General features: G+C 32.3%; 1 protein-coding gene across 1 annotated transcript; it reads left to right on the forward strand.

The window, feature by feature from the left end:
- Positions 1-5003: 5003 nt before the first annotated feature.
- LOC123895810 (mechanosensitive ion channel protein 8-like) lies at positions 5004-10826 on the forward strand. The gene is made up of 6 exons (XM_045946295.1): positions 5004-5321; positions 5915-6147; positions 9196-10070; positions 10177-10291; positions 10393-10479; positions 10776-10826. The coding sequence occupies exons 2-6, from the start codon at positions 5938-5940 to the stop codon at positions 10824-10826; spliced, it is 1338 nt and encodes a 445-aa protein (XP_045802251.1). The 5' UTR covers positions 5004-5321; positions 5915-5937.
- Positions 10827-22474: the final 11648 nt, after the last annotated feature.

Consider the following 22474-nt stretch of genomic DNA (forward strand, 5'->3'; position numbering starts at 1 on the left):
GATTTAAAATATGTTGTATGCTTCAAACATATGATCAAAATAGATACAACATATGATCAATAGATACACCCTGCATTTTACAAGGTCGGAACAAAATCAGTCTTATAAACTTGAATTTCTTTTGCATATACTTTCTTCGGTCTCAAGTAAAAAATGATTTTTAGATTCATTGAAAAAGTAACATAAACTAGATGCGTCACGTTTTCAATGAATTTAAAAAATTAATTTTTGCTCATATATATAAGATTGGAGAAAGTATATACACAAAACCAATATATTATAGTTTGCTTGATATTTATGGATCATATATGTTGCATAGATTGCTCCTGCCTCAATGCATAATCAATTCTTAAATAGATCTAAACATATATTACTTTTGTCCAATATAAGACGCTCATTGCAAGAATTAAGAAAAATAATCATTGTAAATATTATATTAATTAATTTGTTGACATATCTCTCACACACCCAAAAAGCACGATAATTAGTTCCGAACGATTTGCGGAAATCAGATATTCTCTGCGCGCAATTATATAGACTAATCTTTTAAGCATGGGCGGAGCTAATGCCCTAGCAAGTCTGAGCAGTTTCCCGGGCTCTGGCAAAAAAAATTGTATTTTTGGAGATTAGTTTATATCAAAACTGAGATTTTTTGTTTAAAATTGAAATTTTTAAAGGTTAGTTTAGAGTAAAATTGAGATTTTTTGTTGGACTATTTATATATTATATGTTACATGTCAAATTTTTCTCAGGCTCTATAATTTTTCTGGCACTGCCAGTGCCCTCGAGCCTTGTAGGAACCAAACGAGCGACAAACTCTCCTTAAGAATTTTAAGACTGTTGCATGTAAAAGCTAGAAATCGAATCCAGAACCTTGATTAATATAAAATAGACCAGAAACGTGTATTAGCAATTACCACGTAAACATTTTTTAAAAGAGTTTGAAAGGTACTTATGCCCAGTAATATTGTGTCGTCTAGATTTATGAATGTAATTTTTTACAAATTAAATTTTACTATATAGAAGATAAAGCAGCACAACTTGTTGTCTGTCTATATTTTGTTATATGTAATTATTTTCTATATATTATTCTTTCCAAATAAAAAAAATGTTAGTATGAAACTTTGGATCAGATCTGTTATGTTTTTTTTTGTTGGTTTACAATGAGCTGTGAATCAAACCCAAGACCTATAACGTACTACCCAAACCCGTCACCACTAGATCAAACCCGGTGACTTTGTGGTTTTTATTTGATAAACATTTGATTTATTTCTCCATTTCTGTAGTGTAGACACAGGCACGCTGGCAGCTGGCTGCCTGCTATTTGTCGCCATATTCTTTCGTCTTGATCTATGATGACGAATTCAATTATTCAGATGAAGTGAATAATTCAATTTTTAAGGTTTTTATGAATGAGACTAAATTTTAAAAGGAAAGAACTTAGGTATTTTAATTATTTGAAAAACAATAAAAATAAGGGGATGGGGTCAAGGTAAATTTTTTTTAAGCCTGAATTATTATTTGAACATGGATAATCTGATATAAATTCGTTTTTTAGTGATTACACAAGAATGCCATAATATATTTTACTTTTTATGCACAAAAATATTAGTAAATCCTTCTTCTGAATCATGGATAAATGGATAATAAACTTTTCTGCCTACTTTTTATTGATACACATTCTTCTATTCTTCTATGAAACTGTAATAGTAGTAGCAGTAGATATAACAAAATTATGAAGCACATAATTAAAGAACATCTATTATTGAAACTACACTCCTGCATAAATTTAAATTACTCCATTTTTGCTTAGAAAAGTTGTTTTTCCAACACCACTTGATTAAAAATATGTTCCTCTTAGACCACGGTTCGATATCCGCAACTGTGATGGGAAGGGATTGAAACCACTTGATGTCAGAACTGACCCCCGAATCAGATTAAACTGATGGTGAAAGCAAATATATATATATATATATATATATATATATATATATATATATATATATATATATATATATATATATATATATATATATATATATATATATATATATATTCCTCCTTTTCCAGCAATATTATAAGAGGTCTAGAGACTAAAAACTTATACACCACTATAAGTCTTTTTGATTATATTACACAAATTAATAAATATAATTAATGTTGTATGAAAAAAAATTATGACTTAGTTTATAAAATTGTCCTTCATTAATGGTATGGAAAAGATAAATCGAATAATTGAAAGAAGATACTATTAAATAGTTAAGAGTATAAGGGTCCGTTTGGTGCACATGATAAGAGACAGGATAGGATAACTGTATCATATCCTGCCGCAATCCAGTGTTTGGTGATATAGCAGAATATGATAAGTTAATCTTGAAGTTTATCCTATCCTGTCTCTCTAGTTATAATTCTCAAGGTTGTCAAAAACGGACCGGACCGGCCGGTCGAACCGGTCTAACCGGGAACCGGACTGCATCCGGTCCGGTTAGTTCATAAAACCGCTCAGCAAACGAACCGGGAGAAAAACATTTAAACCGGATCTGAACCGGTAAAAACCGGTAACCCGGACGGTCTGGTCGGCTCGCTTGTCTGATTTTTTATTTTTTTTAAGAAACAGGAACAAAACACGCGATCACTATTTTTTGTTTCAAAAGAAGAAAACAGATCCATTCTAGTAAAAGAAAACTGATCAAAATAATAGTGTCATGAATCTCAAAAGAAAGAGAAGGAAATGAGAAAAAAATATCTTCTATGTTTGATTGATTTCGTTTATAGATAGATTCACAAACCTTTTATTTCGTTTACCACTTCTTTCTTAAACAGATCAATATAATTTCGAGTTTGATTGATTTCGTTTATAGAAGAAAGAAAAAGACAGAGAAGAAGGGAAGTAGAGATCACAATAGTTAATGTTCTTCAAGTTCATGCTTCCTTCAAAGAGAAAAGAACAAATGTTGAAGATAACTGAATGATACTGAAGTAAGCTGCTGCCTTTTCATTTTTTAGAATATGCAGCGGCTGCTTATATTCTAGTTCCAGTTTCACTTAGCAAAATTAGAGTTAAATTGATAGTGGACTTGGACCAATTAAAATTACTTTTCTATATTACTAAACCCCCCAAATATATATATACTAAGTACTAATCTAGATATTTTAAGAAACTAAAATAATCCCGTAAAAAACTAACCTAGATATTTCTATATTACTAACTACTAATCTGTAAAAAAAAAAAATTACTAAGTACTAACCCAAATATATATATTGTATATTATTTTTAAATATAATTATGAAAAATTATTGAGTGAAATATGAATATTATATTATGTATTGTATATTATTTTTTAATATAATTATAATAATATAATATTTAATTAAAAACGGTCCGACCCGGTTGAACCCCGGTCCAACCAATTGAATCTTGAACCGCTAAGCTCACCGGTTCGATGACCGGTCCGGTTCTGACAACCTTGATAATTCTTATCCTGAATTTGAGCTGGGTTACCAGCAGGATATGATAAGAAGAAAAAAAATTACTGATTTATTTTATAAAATATATTTTAAAATACATAAAATGAAATTAATAAAATATAAATAATAAAATAATTAATTTTTAAATATATATGTGATTTTCTTACAGGGATAACTTTGTAATTTATATATTCTAAAAAATCAAAATTTTACTAAAATTACAATATTTTAAAGTAAAATGATTATTAAAAAATTGACAAATAGGGATATTAATTTAAATTTTATAAAAAATTAAATATAATTCTTTTGCAATAGTAGTTTTATTATTTACGTATCAGATATATCATATATTTATTTGGCTTATCTAACATGTATATATTATGGAGTTATTTATTTGATCATGATTCATATAAAAAATTAAACTTGATTATTTTCTCATGATTTTTATTTTAAATTATATAAAGTTATTTGATTACTTATTTATATTTTTTATTTATAAAATTCAAAGTATTACAAAATAATTTTAAAAAAATAACAATTGTTTTACAAGAATAATTTTGTCAATTAAATATGTTATATATCTTATCATATTATTATGAGCAAGTATGTATTAAAAACAAAATATAATAGTGATCATGTTTGTTATCCTGTGTGCACCAAACACAAGATATGATAACTGAGTATAACTGTTATCCTGCAGTTATCTTATCCTATCCTTATCCTGTTTTATATCATATCATGTCACTATGCTATGCGCACCAAACGGGCCATAATAGTAAATGCTTAAAAAAAAAAAAGAGTATAATAGTAAAAATGAAGATGGGCCATAATCATTCATCAAAAAAATGGGAATTAATTTTCCATCTTTAACATGATAATCATGATGAAGTTGGTCCCGGGGTAATTCTACATCACAAAGAAGCTCTACTTGGTCAAGAGCGTTTTTAAACGTCTCAGTAACCATCCTAATAGAGTGGTTGTTAATATACTTGAAATTAACCGGGAACACGTTTCGTAGCACAATTATGGTAGCAAATCGTGTTTTTTCTTGTAGTGTTTCTTATAAAAATGACCAAATATTTTCCGTAAAGTGTTTCTTATAAAAAGGACCGGAGGGAGTACTTTAGAAGCTAAGTTAAAAGTAAGAATTTTAGAAATAAAGTTAAAGTTGTTTGATAATTTTTTATTTTAAAGCTATTTTTAAATTAAAAGTTATTTGATAAAATATTTTTATAAATCTTTGGAATTTCGGATTAAATAAGTATTTTTTTATATATATAATAATGGTTAAATGAATTTTCAATCAAAAACTAAGTAAATAAATAAAATTAATAAATATTTAAAAAATTTCTCAAACAACAATAATTTTTAAGAGTAGTAACACTCTTTTGTTAGGTAGCCTAGAGTAAACACTCATTAATCATTATTGCTAAAAAAAGAAAAAAAAAAGAGTGGCATTTATGAAGTTTAAACGGCAAGTAGAAACCCGCTATTATTACACACAGAAACCTTTCTTTTGTTTCCATGAAGTTCATATGCATTCCTCACTGAAACCTTTCATGAAGTTCAAAAGGATTCCCTCACTCAAACCTAAAATGCTACTCTCTCACTGAACCCACCGAACCATTTCTCTCACTTTCCATTCTCCTACTCACCCCTTTCCCTGTTCTGTTCCTACGCATTTCTAGCATTCCTTTTCTCTTCCATTTCTTCTATCAAATCAAACACTATCTAACGTCTCTCATATACTTTCACATATGCTCTTGGGTAAGATTTTGGAGTTAGGGTTATTGTTCTAAGAAAGGAGAAGAATACTCATCTCTTGAAAGTTGCTCATTCATACTCTTTCAGAGGTAAAACTTTATGATTCATGAAATTTACAGATGGTATCTATCTTAGATTAGTAGTCAAACTAGTATAGATAGTAAAATCTTAGATTTTCTTGAGTCCCTTTCAAATTCTAACTCTAACAAATTGGGGGTTTTGTCTAATTCTGTTTCTTGAGTTCCTTATTCTGTTTCTGCAATGCTGTTTCTATTGTTGTTTGTTGTTAAATTTCATATTTTTGTTCACCTAATAGAAGCATAAGGAACGGTGGGGTTTCTTAGTTAGTGGAAAGGATTCTGCCGTTATAGGATTTTATAACAACTCCAATTTTAAATAAATCAATTAACACTTCACTGATATATCTTTTTGCTGCTGTTTTGATGTCTGTTTCTGTTGGGGAATGTTTTCTGATATGCCTGTTTTTTATGGTGTTTTGATGTCTGTTTTTTATGCCTTGTGAAGTCTTGATCTAGTGGGTTGGGGTTACTGCATAATGCTAGCTTTTAATTTTGTTGATAATCAAATACCGTATGTGTTTATTATGACTTAATTTTTAGGTATACAATATGATTCGCATATTTGATTTATATATAATTTTTTTTTTTTGCTCTTGCTCCAGCTGACACTTGCCACTTCGCCCTAATGGCTCAAGACCACATTGTCATCAAGATTCCTGACGACACAGCGCCTTCCACCAGCAAGATTGATGAAAATGACAGCGCAAAGACTTCTTCCACCACCAAGAATGACGAAATAGAGGAGATCTCGGACGAAGACAACAATGAAAACCAAACGGTGGTAGAAGAGTCTCCTAAGGTGGAAGAGCCTCCGAAGGTCGAAGAGTCTCCAAAGGTGATGCTTGCTAATAATACTGCTTTTTCCTTTTAAGTTGCTTATAAAATGAAAGTATTCAATAAGCATCTAAGTTATAATGGCCTGATTGATTATAAAATGATGGCTTCGAGATGTTGGTTTCATACTTGCTTACCAAACACTGTCTTATATCCTCCACATTCATAAAAGTATTTTCTCTTCATGGTAGAAAGTTGAAGCATGAACAAAATTAGTAGTGGTGGAGAATTCTCTCTCAATCTCTCTTTACATTATAGTCAATTTATATTTTTCTTTTCGAAGCCTCTACCAGTACTTAGTTAATAGATATAAATATTAGCCAAACATGATGATTGTTAATAGAAGCTTGAATCTTACCAACTGCAACAATATCATAAAACTAAGCAAAGATTAACCTTAATTCTCAAAGCACACAAAGAACAAAGCTGACGCACATTCGAAACTTACAATGGAAATTGAATGAGATGGCAAATTTATATTTCAATGATTTATCAAAGTATTAAAATGCTAACAGTCATAAGAAGAGTTTACTATATCAACGTCACAGAATGAGGAATGTAAAATATATTACTCACAATAATACATGTGCTCAAAGGAAACATGCTAATTTTGCTCCATCATCTTCTTAGTTGTCATCCTTTGGCAAAAAATAGCACTTACTATTGTAAGTTTGTAACACAGTAAGGTAAAGCCTGAAACATATGGCAATGTTGTGTTGCTAACAAAGCAACTGGTCACTAGCTATAATAAGAACTGAATGTCAACAGAAAGACAAAATTCTCTTTAAGTATTGATAATCAATTTATCAACCTCCGTACCTTGATCTCTTATTGCATTGCTTATTGCTTTATCGCATCAGAGCTTTGCCTGTTTATTTGTGGGTTTTATTCGAGGGTTAAGCCTAACTTGTATATATATGTTTTTGTGCTATTATCGTTGTATTTTTGTATATTATAATTACATGCTTGTATATATTATATTTGCATGTTTTATTTGCTTATTTACTTGGGCTTGATGACTTTTTGTGTGTGAGGTAAGTCCCCTACCCGGACTCGAGTGCACAATAAGGATGGGTGGTATAGTCATGTTGACTTTGATGGAGTCAGTCCTGAAAGAGTTGGCATGAGATTCCCCGCTCAGTGGAGGCCTCCTTGAGGGTAGTATTTGTTGAACGAGTGAGTCGTGAAAACATTATTACCTTCAACATGAGAGCCCGAGAAGCTGAGGACCATAGAACCCTTTAACCCATCTTGGCCTTTTAGGATGTAGTGCGGTGGCTAAATCAAGAGTAGTCTTGAAATAGTTGTTACGCGATGCTACACTCAGACGAGTTTCTCTTGAGAATATTATTGGACCACGAGTGAGTCGTGTAACCCGATAAAATCCGAAAGGTGGAATGTCGACTCTGGGAACTCTTAGAACCTTGTTCTACCGGTACAAATGAACCCTTAGTGCACACCATGTGGTTGGTTTCTACCATGACTTCATGCTCGTGACGTCAAACCCTTGAACCCTGTTTGTGATTATTGCATAACCATGCATCCATGCTTTCATGAAAATTCTTTACTTTGGTATTATGATTGCACATTTTAGTTGACTATATCAAGCTATAATACTACGATCATAATAAACTAAAATGTGCAATCATAATACACAAAAATGCAGAAAAAAACAATAATACCTAAAAAGGTCCATGTCAGTACTCATGCTCATGAGAGCAAAATTTATAAAAAAAACACAGATTCTTTTAGATTCATGAGACTTGAAATAATCTCCCCCAAGTGCTTCCATATTCCAGGTTTATGAGATCATGCGTTACATATACGAAAGAGACACACACATAAACTATTGAAGACATGAAAATGACCTAAAATTGAGTTATTAAGCATGATATATCTAATGTTCTGACTATTGACTCTCAAGAAACATTATTTTGGGACTAATTTGACATAGTTACCTGTAATACCAAACTTTTCTTTTAGATTGGATCTTTGGAAGGGTTGGTTTGAACTTTGAAAATATATAGTAGTATAGCATAGCATAATATACATTTCAAAACTATTGGAAACTCTATATAAATGCTATAGGAAACTCTTAATAAAAATGCACAAAGTTTGTAAGAGACATTATTCTTAATATTAGTTGAATTATGAATTTGTGCAGATATCCAAAGCCTACACAAATTCATATGATTTGCTTATTTGTTCATAATTCAACTAATATTTTATATCTTTTTGAGTAAAAAAAACTATTAGTTTGGAAAAAGGTGTATCATGTATGGTACTAATTTCTCATCATATTAATGTCAATATAGTGTTATACCTTATTTGGCTACGTTGTGTACCAAATAATATACCTTATGTTGCTATATTCATGAAGCCATCTTGTTGCTTTTTCGACGAAGCTATCTTTAGAATGAATGATTCAATAGCTCCATCAATTGCGAACTTGTGAATGGCAACAAAATGTCAAATACAAAAAGAGCAATTACACGAAGCCTACAAATAAAGATAACATTATAGCCTACAAATAAAGATAACATTATAGCAACATCCAGAGAAAAATATATACATATAGTTTGGTTATACTAAAAATGAACAGTACAAAGAAGAACATGCAAAAAAAATAAATAATTAAATGAATCAGTCTCAAAAATCAAAGCAAACCCTACATTTTCTGATAAGATTGAGATCGAAAAGAAAATCAAAACGAAAACATTACTACTCAAATCCCAAGCATCAGATATATATATTACTCAAATACTAACAAAAAAGTGAAAAATTGAAGTCAAACCAACTCAAAAGGGGTAAAATTTTAAAATTCAAATAACAAATATACTTGCAAAGAAATTTTTACCTCTCAGATCAACTTCTTTCCATTTTTTCCTATAGTGAAAGAAGAAAAAAAAAAGAGACAGAGAAATATAAATGACAGGAAAAAAACAAAATTTACGAGAGAATATAAAAGCAGAAAAGTGAAAAACATTTTCTATCTCTCACGTGACCAAAACTTTATGTTGGAAATTAATATGTATTAGCTTAATAACAGGATCAAATTGGTGGCCTTCGTAGAAGAATTGGTCAGATTGTAAAATCAGGAAGGCTTTCATCTCGGAAAGATGACGACGGAGAGGATGACCGACTTATGGAAGAGGGTTATCAAGATGAGGATAAGAAGAAACCATATTTTGGCGTTTGGATTCATGAGCTTATCTTTTTTGTGATTATCGGTTTATTTGCAACAACACTGAAGGTTCCTTTTCTTAAGGGTGTAAAATTTTGGGAAGTCAATCTATGGAAATGGGTGTTGTTGATTCTATTTCTCATATGTGGTGGATTGATTTCGAGATGGATTGTCAGAGTCGCTGTTTGCATTGTTGAATATAAAGCTCCTTCAATGAAAAAGGTTCTTCATGTGTATATCATGAGCAAAATAGTGGAATACTTTTTTTGGATGGTACTTTTCTTTACAACGTGGCGATGTCTGTTCCACGAGAGAGCTAAAAGAGAGAAATGGACGGCATATATCACCAAGATTCTAATTGATTTTTTGGCGGGTGTTTTTGTGTGGTTGTTAAAAACTCTAGTGGTTAAAGTTTTAACTTCTAATGTTTATTCGACCACATATTTAGAAAGGATCAAAGAGTCGTTGTTTGATCAATTTGTGATCGAAACACTCTCAGGGCCACCTTCAGCGGAAATCCCAAAGACTGGTGGAAGGTTGAGTAATGGAATTGGAATGGACCAATTGAAAAAGATGGATTCAAATAATGTATCTGCTTGGAAGATGAAGAAGTTAATTAATTTGGTTTGTGAGGAAAAACTTACTATGATGGGTGAGCATGCTAGACACATCGAAAGTGAAGATGGTGCTAACACAGTTGCTCAGAAAATCTATGAGAATCTTGATAGGCGCGACGACAGGTTATTATTCATTAATGTAGTGTTACTTAGAAATTAAAATGATTTATGATTCCATTGTTTATTAATCACTCTCTTTGTCATTTTTCTTCCTTTTTCCGCACTTTAGCTTTATCTACCATGAAGATGTGTTGAAACAATACAAAGTTTTAAACAGAAAAAATCTCTTTGAAGGAGCCATTGATTCTGGAAAAATCAGCAAATCTGCCTTGGAGAAATGGGTGGTAAGAATTAACAAATATATGATGCATAATTTGAAGTTGGTTGTACGATCTAAAACGTGTTAGTAAGAATTAACAACAATATTGTGCATTTTATTGTCCAGATGAATGCCTTTAGGGAGAGGAGAACACTTGCTTCAGCATTGGGTAACACCAAAACGGTAGTGAAAAAAGTGAATCGAATGCTGAATGTCAGCATTCGATTCACTTTTTTCACTACCGTTTTGGTGTTACCCAATGCTGAAGCAAGTGTTCTCCTCTCCCTAAAGGCATTCATCTGGACAATAAAATGCACAATATTGTTGTTAATTCTTACTAACACGTTTTAGATCGTACAACCAACTTCAAATTATGCATCATATATTTGTTAATTCTTACCACCCATTTCTCCAAGGCAGATTTGCTGATTTTTCCAGAATCAATGGCTCCTTCAAAGAGATTTTTTCTGTTTAAAACTTTGTATTGTTTCAACACATCTTCATGGTAGATAAAGCTAAAGTGCGGAAAAAGGAAGAAAAATGACAAAGAGAGTGATTAATAAACAATGGAATCATAAATCATTTTAATTTCTAAGTAACACTACATTAATGAATAATAACCTGTCGTCGCGCCTATCAAGATTCTCATAGATTTTCTGAGCAACTGTTTTAGCACCATCTTCACTTTCGATGTGTCTAGCATGCTCACCCATCATAGTAAGTTTTTCCTCACAAACCAAATTAATTAACTTCTTCATCTTCCAAGCAGATACATTATTTGAATCCATCTTTTTCAATTGGTCCATTCCAATTCCATTACTCAACCTTCCACCAGTCTTTGGGATTTTCGCTGAAGGTGGCCCTGAGAGTGTTTCGATCACAAATTGATCAAACAACGACTCTTTGATCCTTTCTAAATATGTGGTCGAATAAACATTAGAAGTTAAAACTTTAACCACTAGAGTTTTTAACAACCACACAAAAACACCCGCCAAAAAATCAATTAGAATCTTGGTGATATATGCCGTCCATTTCTCTCTTTTAGCTCTCTCGTGGAACAGACATCGCCACGTTGTAAAGAAAAGTACCATCCAAAAAAAGTATTCCACTATTTTGCTCATGATATACACGTGAAGAACCTTTTTCATTGAAGGAGCTTTATATTCAACAATGCAAACAGCGACTCTGACAATCCATCTCGAAATCAATCCACCACATATGAGAAATAGAATCAACAACACCCATTTCCATAGATTGACTTCCCAAAATTTTACACCCTTAAGAAAAGGAACCTTCAGTGTTGTTGCAAATAAACCGATAATCACAAAAAAGATAAGCTCATGAATCCAAACGCCAAAATATGGTTTCTTCTTATCCTCATCTTGATAACCCTCTTCCATAAGTCGGTCATCCTCTCCGTCGTCATCTTTCCGAGATGAAAGCCTTCCTGATTTTACAATCTGACCAATTCTTCTACGAAGGCCACCAATTTGATCATGTTATTAAGCTAATACATATTAATTTCCAACATAAAGTTTTGGTCACGTGAGAGATAGAAAATGTTTTTCACTTTTCTGCTTTTATATTCTCTCGTAAATTTTGTTTTTTTCCTGTCATTTATATTTCTCTGTCTCTTTTTTTTTTTTCTTCTTTCACTATAGGAAAAAATGGAAAGAAGTTGATCTGAGAGGTAAAAATTTCTTTGCAAGTATATTTGTTATTTGAATTTTAAAATTTTACCCCTTTTGAGTTGGTTTGACTTCAATTTTTCACTTTTTTGTTAGTATTTGAGTAATATATATATCTGATGCTTGGGATTTGAGTAGTAATGTTTTCGTTTTGATTTTCTTTTCGATCTCAATCTTATCAGAAAATGTAGGGTTTGCTTTGATTTTTGAGACTGATTCATTTAATTATTTATTTTTTTTGCATGTTCTTCTTTGTACTGTTCATTTTTAGTATAACCAAACTATATGTATATATTTTTCTCTGGATGTTGCTATAATGTTATCTTTATTTGTAGGCTATAATGTTATCTTTATTTGTAGGCTTCGTGTAATTGCTCTTTTTGTATTTGACATTTTGTTGCCATTCACAAGTTCGCAATTGATGGAGCTATTGAATCATTCATTCTAAAGATAGCTTCGTCGAAAAAGCAACAAGATGGCTTCATGAATATAGCAACATAAGGTATATTATTTGGTACACAACGTAGCCAAATAAGGTATAACACTATATTGACATTAATATGATGAGAAATTAGTACCATACATGATACACCTTTTTCCAAACTAATAGTTTTTTTTACTCAAAAAGATATAAAATATTAGTTGAATTATGAACAAATAAGCAAATCATATGAATTTGTGTAGGCTTTGGATATCTGCACAAATTCATAATTCAACTAATATTAAGAATAATGTCTCTTACAAACTTTGTGCATTTTTATTAAGAGTTTCCTATAGCATTTATATAGAGTTTCCAATAGTTTTGAAATGTATATTATGCTATGCTATACTACTATATATTTTCAAAGTTCAAACCAACCCTTCCAAAGATCCAATCTAAAAGAAAAGTTTGGTATTACAGGTAACTATGTCAAATTAGTCCCAAAATAATGTTTCTTGAGAGTCAATAGTCAGAACATTAGATATATCATGCTTAATAACTCAATTTTAGGTCATTTTCATGTCTTCAATAGTTTATGTGTGTGTCTCTTTCGTATATGTAACGCATGATCTCATAAACCTGGAATATGGAAGCACTTGGGGGAGATTATTTCAAGTCTCATGAATCTAAAAGAATCTATGTTTTTTTTATAAATTTTGCTCTCATGAGCATGAGTACTGACATGGACCTTTTTAGGTATTATTGTTTTTTTCTGCATTTTTGTGTATTATGATTGCACATTTTAGTTTATTATGATCGTAGTATTATAGCTTGATATAGTCAACTAAAATGTGCAATCATAATACCAAAGTAAAGAATTTTCATGAAAGCATGGATGCATGGTTATGCAATAATCACAAACAGGGTTCAAGGGTTCGACGTCACGAGCATGAAGTCATGGTAGAAACCAACCACATGGTGTGCACTAAGGGTTCATTTGTACCGGTAGAACAAGGTTCTAAGAGTTCCCAGAGTCGACATTCCACCTTTCGGATTTTATCGGGTTACACGACTCACTCGTGGTCCAATAATATTCTCAAGAGAAACTCGTCTGAGTGTAGCATCGCGTAACAACTATTTCAAGACTACTCTTGATTTAGCCACCGCACTACATCCTAAAAGGCCAAGATGGGTTAAAGGGTTCTATGGTCCTCAGCTTCTCGGGCTCTCATGTTGAAGGTAATAATGTTTTCACGACTCACTCGTTCAACAAATACTACCCTCAAGGAGGCCTCCACTGAGCGGGGAATCTCATGCCAACTCTTTCAGGACTGACTCCATCAAAGTCAACATGACTATACCACCCATCCTTATTGTGCACTCGAGTCCGGGTAGGGGACTTACCTCACACACAAAAAGTCATCAAGCCCAAGTAAATAAGCAAATAAAACATGCAAATATAATATATACAAGCATGTAATTATAATATACAAAAATACAACGATAATAGCACAAAAACATATATATACAAGTTAGGCTTAACCCTCGAATAAAACCCACAAATAAACAGGCAAAGCTCTGATGCGATAAAGCAATAAGCAATGCAATAAGAGATCAAGGTACAGAGGTTGATAAATTGATTATCAATACTTAAAGAGAATTTTGTCTTTCTGTTGACATTCAGTTCTTATTATAGCTAGTGACCAGTTGCTTTGTTAGCAACACAACATTGCCATATGTTTCAGGCTTTACCTTACTGTGTTACAAACTTACAATAGTAAGTGCTATTTTTTGCCAAAGGATGACAACTAAGAAGATGATGGAGCAAAATTAGCATGTTTCCTTTGAGCACATGTATTATTGTGAGTAATATATTTTACATTCCTCATTCTGTGACGTTGATATAGTAAACTCTTCTTATGACTGTTAGCATTTTAATACTTTGATAAATCATTGAAATATAAATTTGCCATCTCATTCAATTTCCATTGTAAGTTCCGAATGTGCGTCAGCTTTGTTCTTTGTGTGCTTTGAGAATTAAGGTTAATCTTTGCTTAGTTTTATGATATTGTTGCAGTTGGTAAGATTCAAGCTTCTATTAACAATCATCATGTTTGGCTAATATTTATATCTATTAACTAAGTACTGGTAGAGGCTTCGAAAAGAAAAATATAAATTGACTATAATGTAAAGAGAGATTGAGAGAGAATTCTCCACCACTACTAATTTTGTTCATGCTTCAACTTTCTACCATGAAGAGAAAATACTTTTATGAATGTGGAGGATATAAGACAGTGTTTGGTAAGCAAGTATGAAACCAACATCTCGAAGCCATCATTTTATAATCAATCAGGCCATTATAACTTAGATGCTTATTGAATACTTTCATTTTATAAGCAACTTAAAAGGAAAAAGCAGTATTATTAGCAAGCATCACCTTTGGAGACTCTTCGACCTTCGGAGGCTCTTCCACCTTAGGAGACTCTTCTACCACCGTTTGGTTTTCATTGTTGTCTTCGTCCGAGATCTCCTCTATTTCGTCATTCTTGGTGGTGGAAGAAGTCTTTGCGCTGTCATTTTCATCAATCTTGCTGGTGGAAGGCGCTGTGTCGTCAGGAATCTTGATGACAATGTGGTCTTGAGCCATTAGGGCGAAGTGGCAAGTGTCAGCTGGAGCAAGAGCAAAAAAAAAAATTATATATAAATCAAATATGCGAATCATATTGTATACCTAAAAATTAAGTCATAATAAACACATACGGTATTTGATTATCAACAAAATTAAAAGCTAGCATTATGCAGTAACCCCAACCCACTAGATCAAGACTTCACAAGGCATAAAAAACAGACATCAAAACACCATAAAAAACAGGCATATCAGAAAACATTCCCCAACAGAAACAGACATCAAAACAGCAGCAAAAAGATATATCAGTGAAGTGTTAATTGATTTATTTAAAATTGGAGTTGTTATAAAATCCTATAACGGCAGAATCCTTTCCACTAACTAAGAAACCCCACCGTTCCTTATGCTTCTATTAGGTGAACAAAAATATGAAATTTAACAACAAACAACAATAGAAACAGCATTGCAGAAACAGAATAAGGAACTCAAGAAACAGAATTAGACAAAACCCCCAATTTGTTAGAGTTAGAGTTTGAAAGGGACTCAAGAAAATCTAAGATTTTACTATCTATACTAGTTTGACTACTAATCTAAGATAGATACCATCTGTAAATTTCATGAATCATAAAGTTTTACCTCTGAAAGAGTATGAATGAGCAACTTTCAAGAGATGAGTATTCTTCTCCTTTCTTAGAACAATAACCCTAACTCCAAAATCTTACCCAAGAGCATATGTGAAAGTATATGAGAGACGTTAGATAGTGTTTGATTTGATAGAAGAAATGGAAGAGAAAAGGAATGCTAGAAATGCGTAGGAACAGAACAGGGAAAGGGGTGAGTAGGAGAATGGAAAGTGAGAGAAATGGTTCGGTGGGTTCAGTGAGAGAGTAGCATTTTAGGTTTGAGTGAGGGAATCCTTTTGAACTTCATGAAAGGTTTCAGTGAGGAATGCATATGAACTTCATGGAAACAAAAGAAAGGTTTCTGTGTGTAATAATAGCGGGTTTCTACTTGCCGTTTAAACTTCATAAATGCCACTCTCTTTTTTTCAAAGTTCTTAACTCAACTATAACAGCAGCGGATAGATAACACAATATAACAAGATAAGGGAGAGAGAAATCACACAAGCAATTTATACTGGTTCCTCTCACAAAACGAGAGTAGTCCAGTCCCCTTGCACTTCCAAGGGATTTCACTATAATCACACAAGATTACAAATGCTCAAGCACACAAGCAAGAGACTTCACAACTATGCTCAAGCACACAAGCTTAAGACTTCTCACTTAAGCACACAAGCTTAAGACTTCTCAAAAACAGAGATAATAAAGTTGTTGAATGAATACAACTGCTCTTAAAAGAGACTTAATAGTGAGACTCCATTAAACATAAGGACACTATTCTTAAAGTATCCATAGTCAAGTTTTATTGTGATGTGGGATAACAATAAAACATAGAGACTATTATGTGAGTAGATTGATGACTTCATCTCACGAGTCATGGATATGAGATATAAAGTCTTCACATAGATATAAATATTAGGAGTAATATTTATATTGGATTGACCCGCCATGAGAATGCTACATAGTATGTTATGAAAAGTGTCATAAGTTATTCTCATAGTGATAATGGTGTATACCACCCTTCGACCTGAAACCACTATGGACCCTAGATGTGGAGTAGAGTACTTAGTTGTCGTTCAAACATTGTCCGTAACAGGATGACTATAAAGTCGGTTGATGGGTACTCTATAAATCATGCTGAGGGACATGAGTGACCTAGATGGAATTTGCCCCTCCTACATAAAAGGAGCAATATCTGTAGGCCTCTTGATGGAATATGACTGATAAAATGCGTGGCCACGCCGAACTAAGTCAATATGAGATATTGAGCTTATTCGTTGCTCAGTATATTCTGGGATCAAGAAATAAGATATTGAACCATACAAGGGTGACACGATCTATGCCTTATGTTCAATATAGATATAAGGGCAAAGGGGTAATTATACACACGATCGTTATCACATAAAGGTTTCGTCAGATCACACGACATTCTCGTCACTTGGGTAGCAATGATGTGTTGCTAGATACCGCTCACTGTTTATAATATTAAATATGTGATTTAATATTATTGCCAACGTTACGAGAACCTATAGGGTCACACACAAAGGACAGATAGATGAGAGAAATAAATAAGTAAGACTTATTTATAAAATAATAAGCAGGACTTATTAGTAATTAAATAATTAAGTATGACTTATTATTTAATTTATGAAAAATAGAGAAATGCGGTCCACCGTAAGGTACGGTGCAGTGCTTGGCTTGATGACCACACAAGTGGTTCTATAAATAGAACCCTTGTGATGAAGTTTTAAAAAAGTTTTAACCTAATTCACAAAGTGAAACCTAGCCGCCGCTCTCTAAACCCTATTCTCTCTGAATCTCTGGTGGAATTGGCTAGCACCGGTCATCGGAGAAGTTCTGTTCGTGTGGACTGAGTAGATGCATCGCTACTTTGCTTTGCTCGTGATCAGAAACAGTATCTATCTCAAAGGTTCTGCACTTCAAGAGGTAAACACATAAACTTGTGGTTTTGTGTTCTTTGATTTGTGATTAATGGTTTAATCAAGATCCGTTCATCGGGATTGTTCCGCTAAGAGGATTAATTATTTTGAAAAACCCCTCTTAAATCCCTTCATATTAAGCATTTGTTCCCTTTCAAAATCATTCTTCGAGCATTGGTCCAAATAGAACCACGATGGGTGCTATATTTGGTGAACAATCTTTCCTCTGAAACCTCTCTAAGACCTTATTGATGTAAGCCTCTTGTGACAAACCTGAAATTCTACGAATTCAGACTCTTTGAATCTTAATGTCAATGACATAAGAAGCGTCACCCATATCCTACATATCAAAACTCTTAGAGAGAAATTATTTCACCTCATATAGCAAATCTTTATCATCGGTAGCAAGTAAAACATCATCCATAAACAAAATAAGGAAACAAATTCTACTCCCACTGATCTTCTGGTATATACATTAATCCATAATGTTCTCTACAAATCCAAATGAAGAGATGACATCATGAAAAGTTTAAATACCACTAAAGGGAAGCTTGTTTGAGTCCATATACGGATTTCTTAAGCTTGCATACCAAAAGCTTATCACCACTAGAAGAAATTCCTTCGGTTTATTTCATGTAAACCTTTTCTTCTAGATTTCCATTCAGAATGCAGTTTTCACATCCAAGTGAGAACGTTTCAGAATCATTTTCAGCACACATATTATAGTCCGACTCTTGTAAATATACCTCAAGATCACTAGCTATAGTTGGCTCTCTTTTTCTAGTAATCTTTCATAATGTTGGTTCAATGTTTTGTTCAATAATTTCATGAAATTCTTGAACATCTTCATTTACTAGATTATTATCCGCCGCTTGTGGAACTTCAATAATTGATTGTCTAATACCCGTTTGAACTTGAAGGGTACTACGAATGACAATCAACTGATCACTTGAAGTTGAGGGTTCAACATCAATATTAGTTTTATCAGAACTAATGTCTTGGAATTGATTGCTCCCACTAATCAAATCATTTTCAAGAAACTTTGCATTTCTCGATTCCACAATTCTAGTTCTATGAGATGGACAATATAACTTAATACCCTTTAGATTTTTTCGGCATATCCAATGAAATACTCACTTATAATCATAAGGTCTAGTTTCTTTTCTTGTGAGTTGTAAACTCTTACTTCAGATGGGCATCCCCAAATGCGTATATGACACAAACTCGGTTTCCAACCTTTAAATAACTCAAAAGGTGTCTTTGGGACAACCTTAGTTGGAACACGGTTCAATATATACACTACCGTTTTAAGAGTTTCGCTCCACAATGACTTTGAAAGTCCGAAGTTGCTACGCATACTCCTAACTATGTCCATTCTCAGTATATATATAATAATAATTTTCACCTCTATAATTTCTCACGATCTTAATTTGCTTTTCACATTATTTTCTACTTCAGCCTTAAAACTTTAAGGCTTCCAACGCTTCGTAATTATTATGAAGCAAGTAGACATACATATATCGTGATTAATCATCAATGAAGGAGATGAAGTATTTCGGACCTTATATGTCCATGTCTGAACATATAACATATATCTGAATGTATGATTTCTAATATTTCAGATTTCCTCTTAGCACCCTTCTTATGTGTGTTTATTTGCTTTTCCTGAATGCAATTTACACAAGTCTCAAAATTAGTGAAATTCAAAGTATCAAGTACTTCATCATTCACTAGTCTTTTGATTTTCTGAATGGAGAAATGTCTTAATCTCCGGTGCCACAGAATAGAGGATCCCTTATTTATAACACATTAATTTCTATTTAACGCTTGAACCATTGGGATAATCCTTTATTTTTATAAAGCATCTTTCAGTTATTGCTTTGTAGAATGCATGCAAGCACAAGTGTGGATGGGAACTGAATGTTGGCAGGCAGTGGAAAAATACAGCACTAGTAATGCTATGAGTTTTGTGAGCATGTTCTTGAATATGTTAGAGGAGGTTGATAACAAGAACATGACAGTAGTGGCTATGATAATGTGGTCCTTGTGGTGGAGAAGAAACCAGAAATGTTGGAATGACAACTTTCCCAACAGTGCATGCAACTATACGTAGAACTCGCGAGAATTTATACGACTGGAAGCAGGCACATCGCTGTGTTACAGCTGCTGCACGCACAAATACAGATTCAGATTTACTGTCGTGGAGAAAACCACCGGTGGGATCCCTTAAATGCAACATAGATGCAGCACTATACAATGAGCAGAATATTTTTTGCATTGGAGCATGTCTACGGGATGAACAAGGAAATTTCATGAAAGCATTTGCAAAAAGATTTGAAGGACAACAAAACATCTCTGAAGCTGAAGCTATTGGCTTGTTGGAAGTTTTGAAGTGACTGTATGCAAGTAGTGAATTACCTTAACAATAAGTGTCATGATAGTACTGAATTTGTTACTATTATTTATACATTGAGACATGTCGTAGTTTACTTTTATCTTTTGAATACTATAAGATCAGTTATGTAAGGAGACAAGTTAATCGAGTAGCCCATGATTTAGTTCTGGTGGCTCGTTTTAATGCTAGTCACTATGTATTTGATTATTGTCCACCTTATATTAAAGCTACTATCATTAATGAAATGCACTAAGTTTGCCCTTATAAAAAAATATATAAAATAAGTGTGATAGATAACAACAACAACACGATTTATAATAGTGGAAACAACATCATACCAAAAAATTAAATAAAATACTAATCCTACAAAATTCAGATATATGGTCGTTAATTGTCATCCATGTAATCTCTACTTCATCAATTATGATTACCACATTTTATTTTATATAATCAAATTATTTCCTTGGAAAAATTAGTCATGTACCTAGCTTGTAAAAATAGTTTCTTTATATAATCAAATTGCTTTTATTTTATAAAGAAAACACTTATTAATTCATATGATCTAAAAATAACCACAAAATTCGTAACATTTTTATAGAAAATTTTATACATCATAACATTCTTGATGATTACTCCCTCCGTACCACAATATATGTCGTTTTGGGAAAAAAAAATTGTAACACAATATATATCGTTTTACAATATCAATGTACAATTATTATTGAGATCTGAGGTTCAATTCTCTCTGGCGCCAATTTGGGTGGGCTAATTTAGCTTCTTCAAAAAAAAACTACCAACCATATTTTTTCTTTATAAAATCCAAACAGTAACCATGAAATTAACCACAAAGACTCATCCTTTAATAGAAAACTCCATCTTTGCAATTAGAGTAGAAAAATGAAAAATTCCAAAGATTCACCAAAATTTTCAGAAAAATCTTTGGAAGGAAGCTTGAAATATTTGGGGTAACAATTGGAGGGATTTTGTTGTTGCCGAAGCTTTACAACTTCTCAGTTCTCACACGTCAACCAACAAACAGAGAGAGACACAGGATTACTTGTGAACTTGTGATAATCGAAGCTAAATTTTGACAAGATTTATATACGTTACAAATTTCTTTTTTTTTTTGAAGAAGCTAAATTAGCTCACCCAAATTGGCGCCAGAGAGAATCGAACCTCAGACCTCAAGAGGAGCACACTCTCAGGTCCCAAGCCAATACAAATGCACCAACCCAAGTGGGTTTAAGTTACAAATTTCTTAATATGCATAAAAGTGAAAATGTGACATATATTGTGATACGGAGGGAGTCATCTTCTTATGAAACTTATTAATCATATTTATCATCGTGTTCAATCATAAAATGGATACTCACTCCAAAAGCAAATTAAATCAGAATTTCATATCACCTAATACACTATAAAAGTTGTCCCTTTTCTACCTACTAAATTCCAAATGCCATTACCGAAAAAACAAAAACATGAGTTTAAAATTCAAAATGACGTATATATAAATCATGAATAAAATAACTTTTGAACACCGCCACTTTGTTGACCAAATATTTTATTTATTTTCAAAACAAAAATCTCCATAAGTCAAAACATATTTTAGAATTATTTTTATAGAAATATGCGTATTCTCTAAGAATTTACTTAATAAAAAATCATCATAAATTTTTTTTTTCAAAGTAAGTACCACCAAATTAGTCGTCAATTATTCCACTCAGCCAAATAATTTCTAACGAGCGATTCAACATAACATCATTTCTTTTAAATTAAAGTCTACAAGAATTACTCAATAGGAAATTTGCAAAAGAAAATATATTTTCAAAAATCGACCATAAAACTTTTTCTTTTAAACAATAAAAATAAAAACTTACAGAATTATATTACAAAGCCAACTAGTATAACAACTAGAGAGTTTAAATTTATTATAGGAAGACAAGACAATCATGGAATAACTAGTGAAAAGAAATTGACATTACACAATTATATTACAAAGCCAATACTAGTAGTAAAGATCACATAACAACTAGAGAGTTTAAGTTTATTATAGGAAGACAAGACAATCATGGAATAACTACATTCTGGCACTACAAGAAATTTGACATTTAGTGACGGCAAATGCCCGTAGCTAAAGATCACAAAACCGTTGGTATAGGCCAAAAACCTACACCAACGGGCGTTTTGTTCCGTGGACTTTACTTCGCTGTACCCACGGAAATTTCCGTTGCAATAGCCTATAGCTACGGCAGTTTCAGTGGTTGGAAAAAATCATGGACCTATACCCACGGCCAATGACACCTATTGAATTTGCTATACCCACGGTGTTGTCCGTTGATAAAGTTTTGGATTTTTATTTTTTATTTTTTTTCTTCATATTTTTACTCAACAAATATATTTTTGCCCTATTTTTCTTAATAGTATTAAATATACACGACTGACTATATTTTTTGTATACACCACTATAATTATGAAACAAAACAAATAACAAATTTCAATTATATTGAAAAAACAAATC

This window comes from Trifolium pratense, linkage group LG7 (assembly GCF_020283565.1).
Source record: "Trifolium pratense cultivar HEN17-A07 linkage group LG7, ARS_RC_1.1, whole genome shotgun sequence".
NCBI lineage: Eukaryota > Viridiplantae > Streptophyta > Magnoliopsida > Fabales > Fabaceae > Trifolium > Trifolium pratense.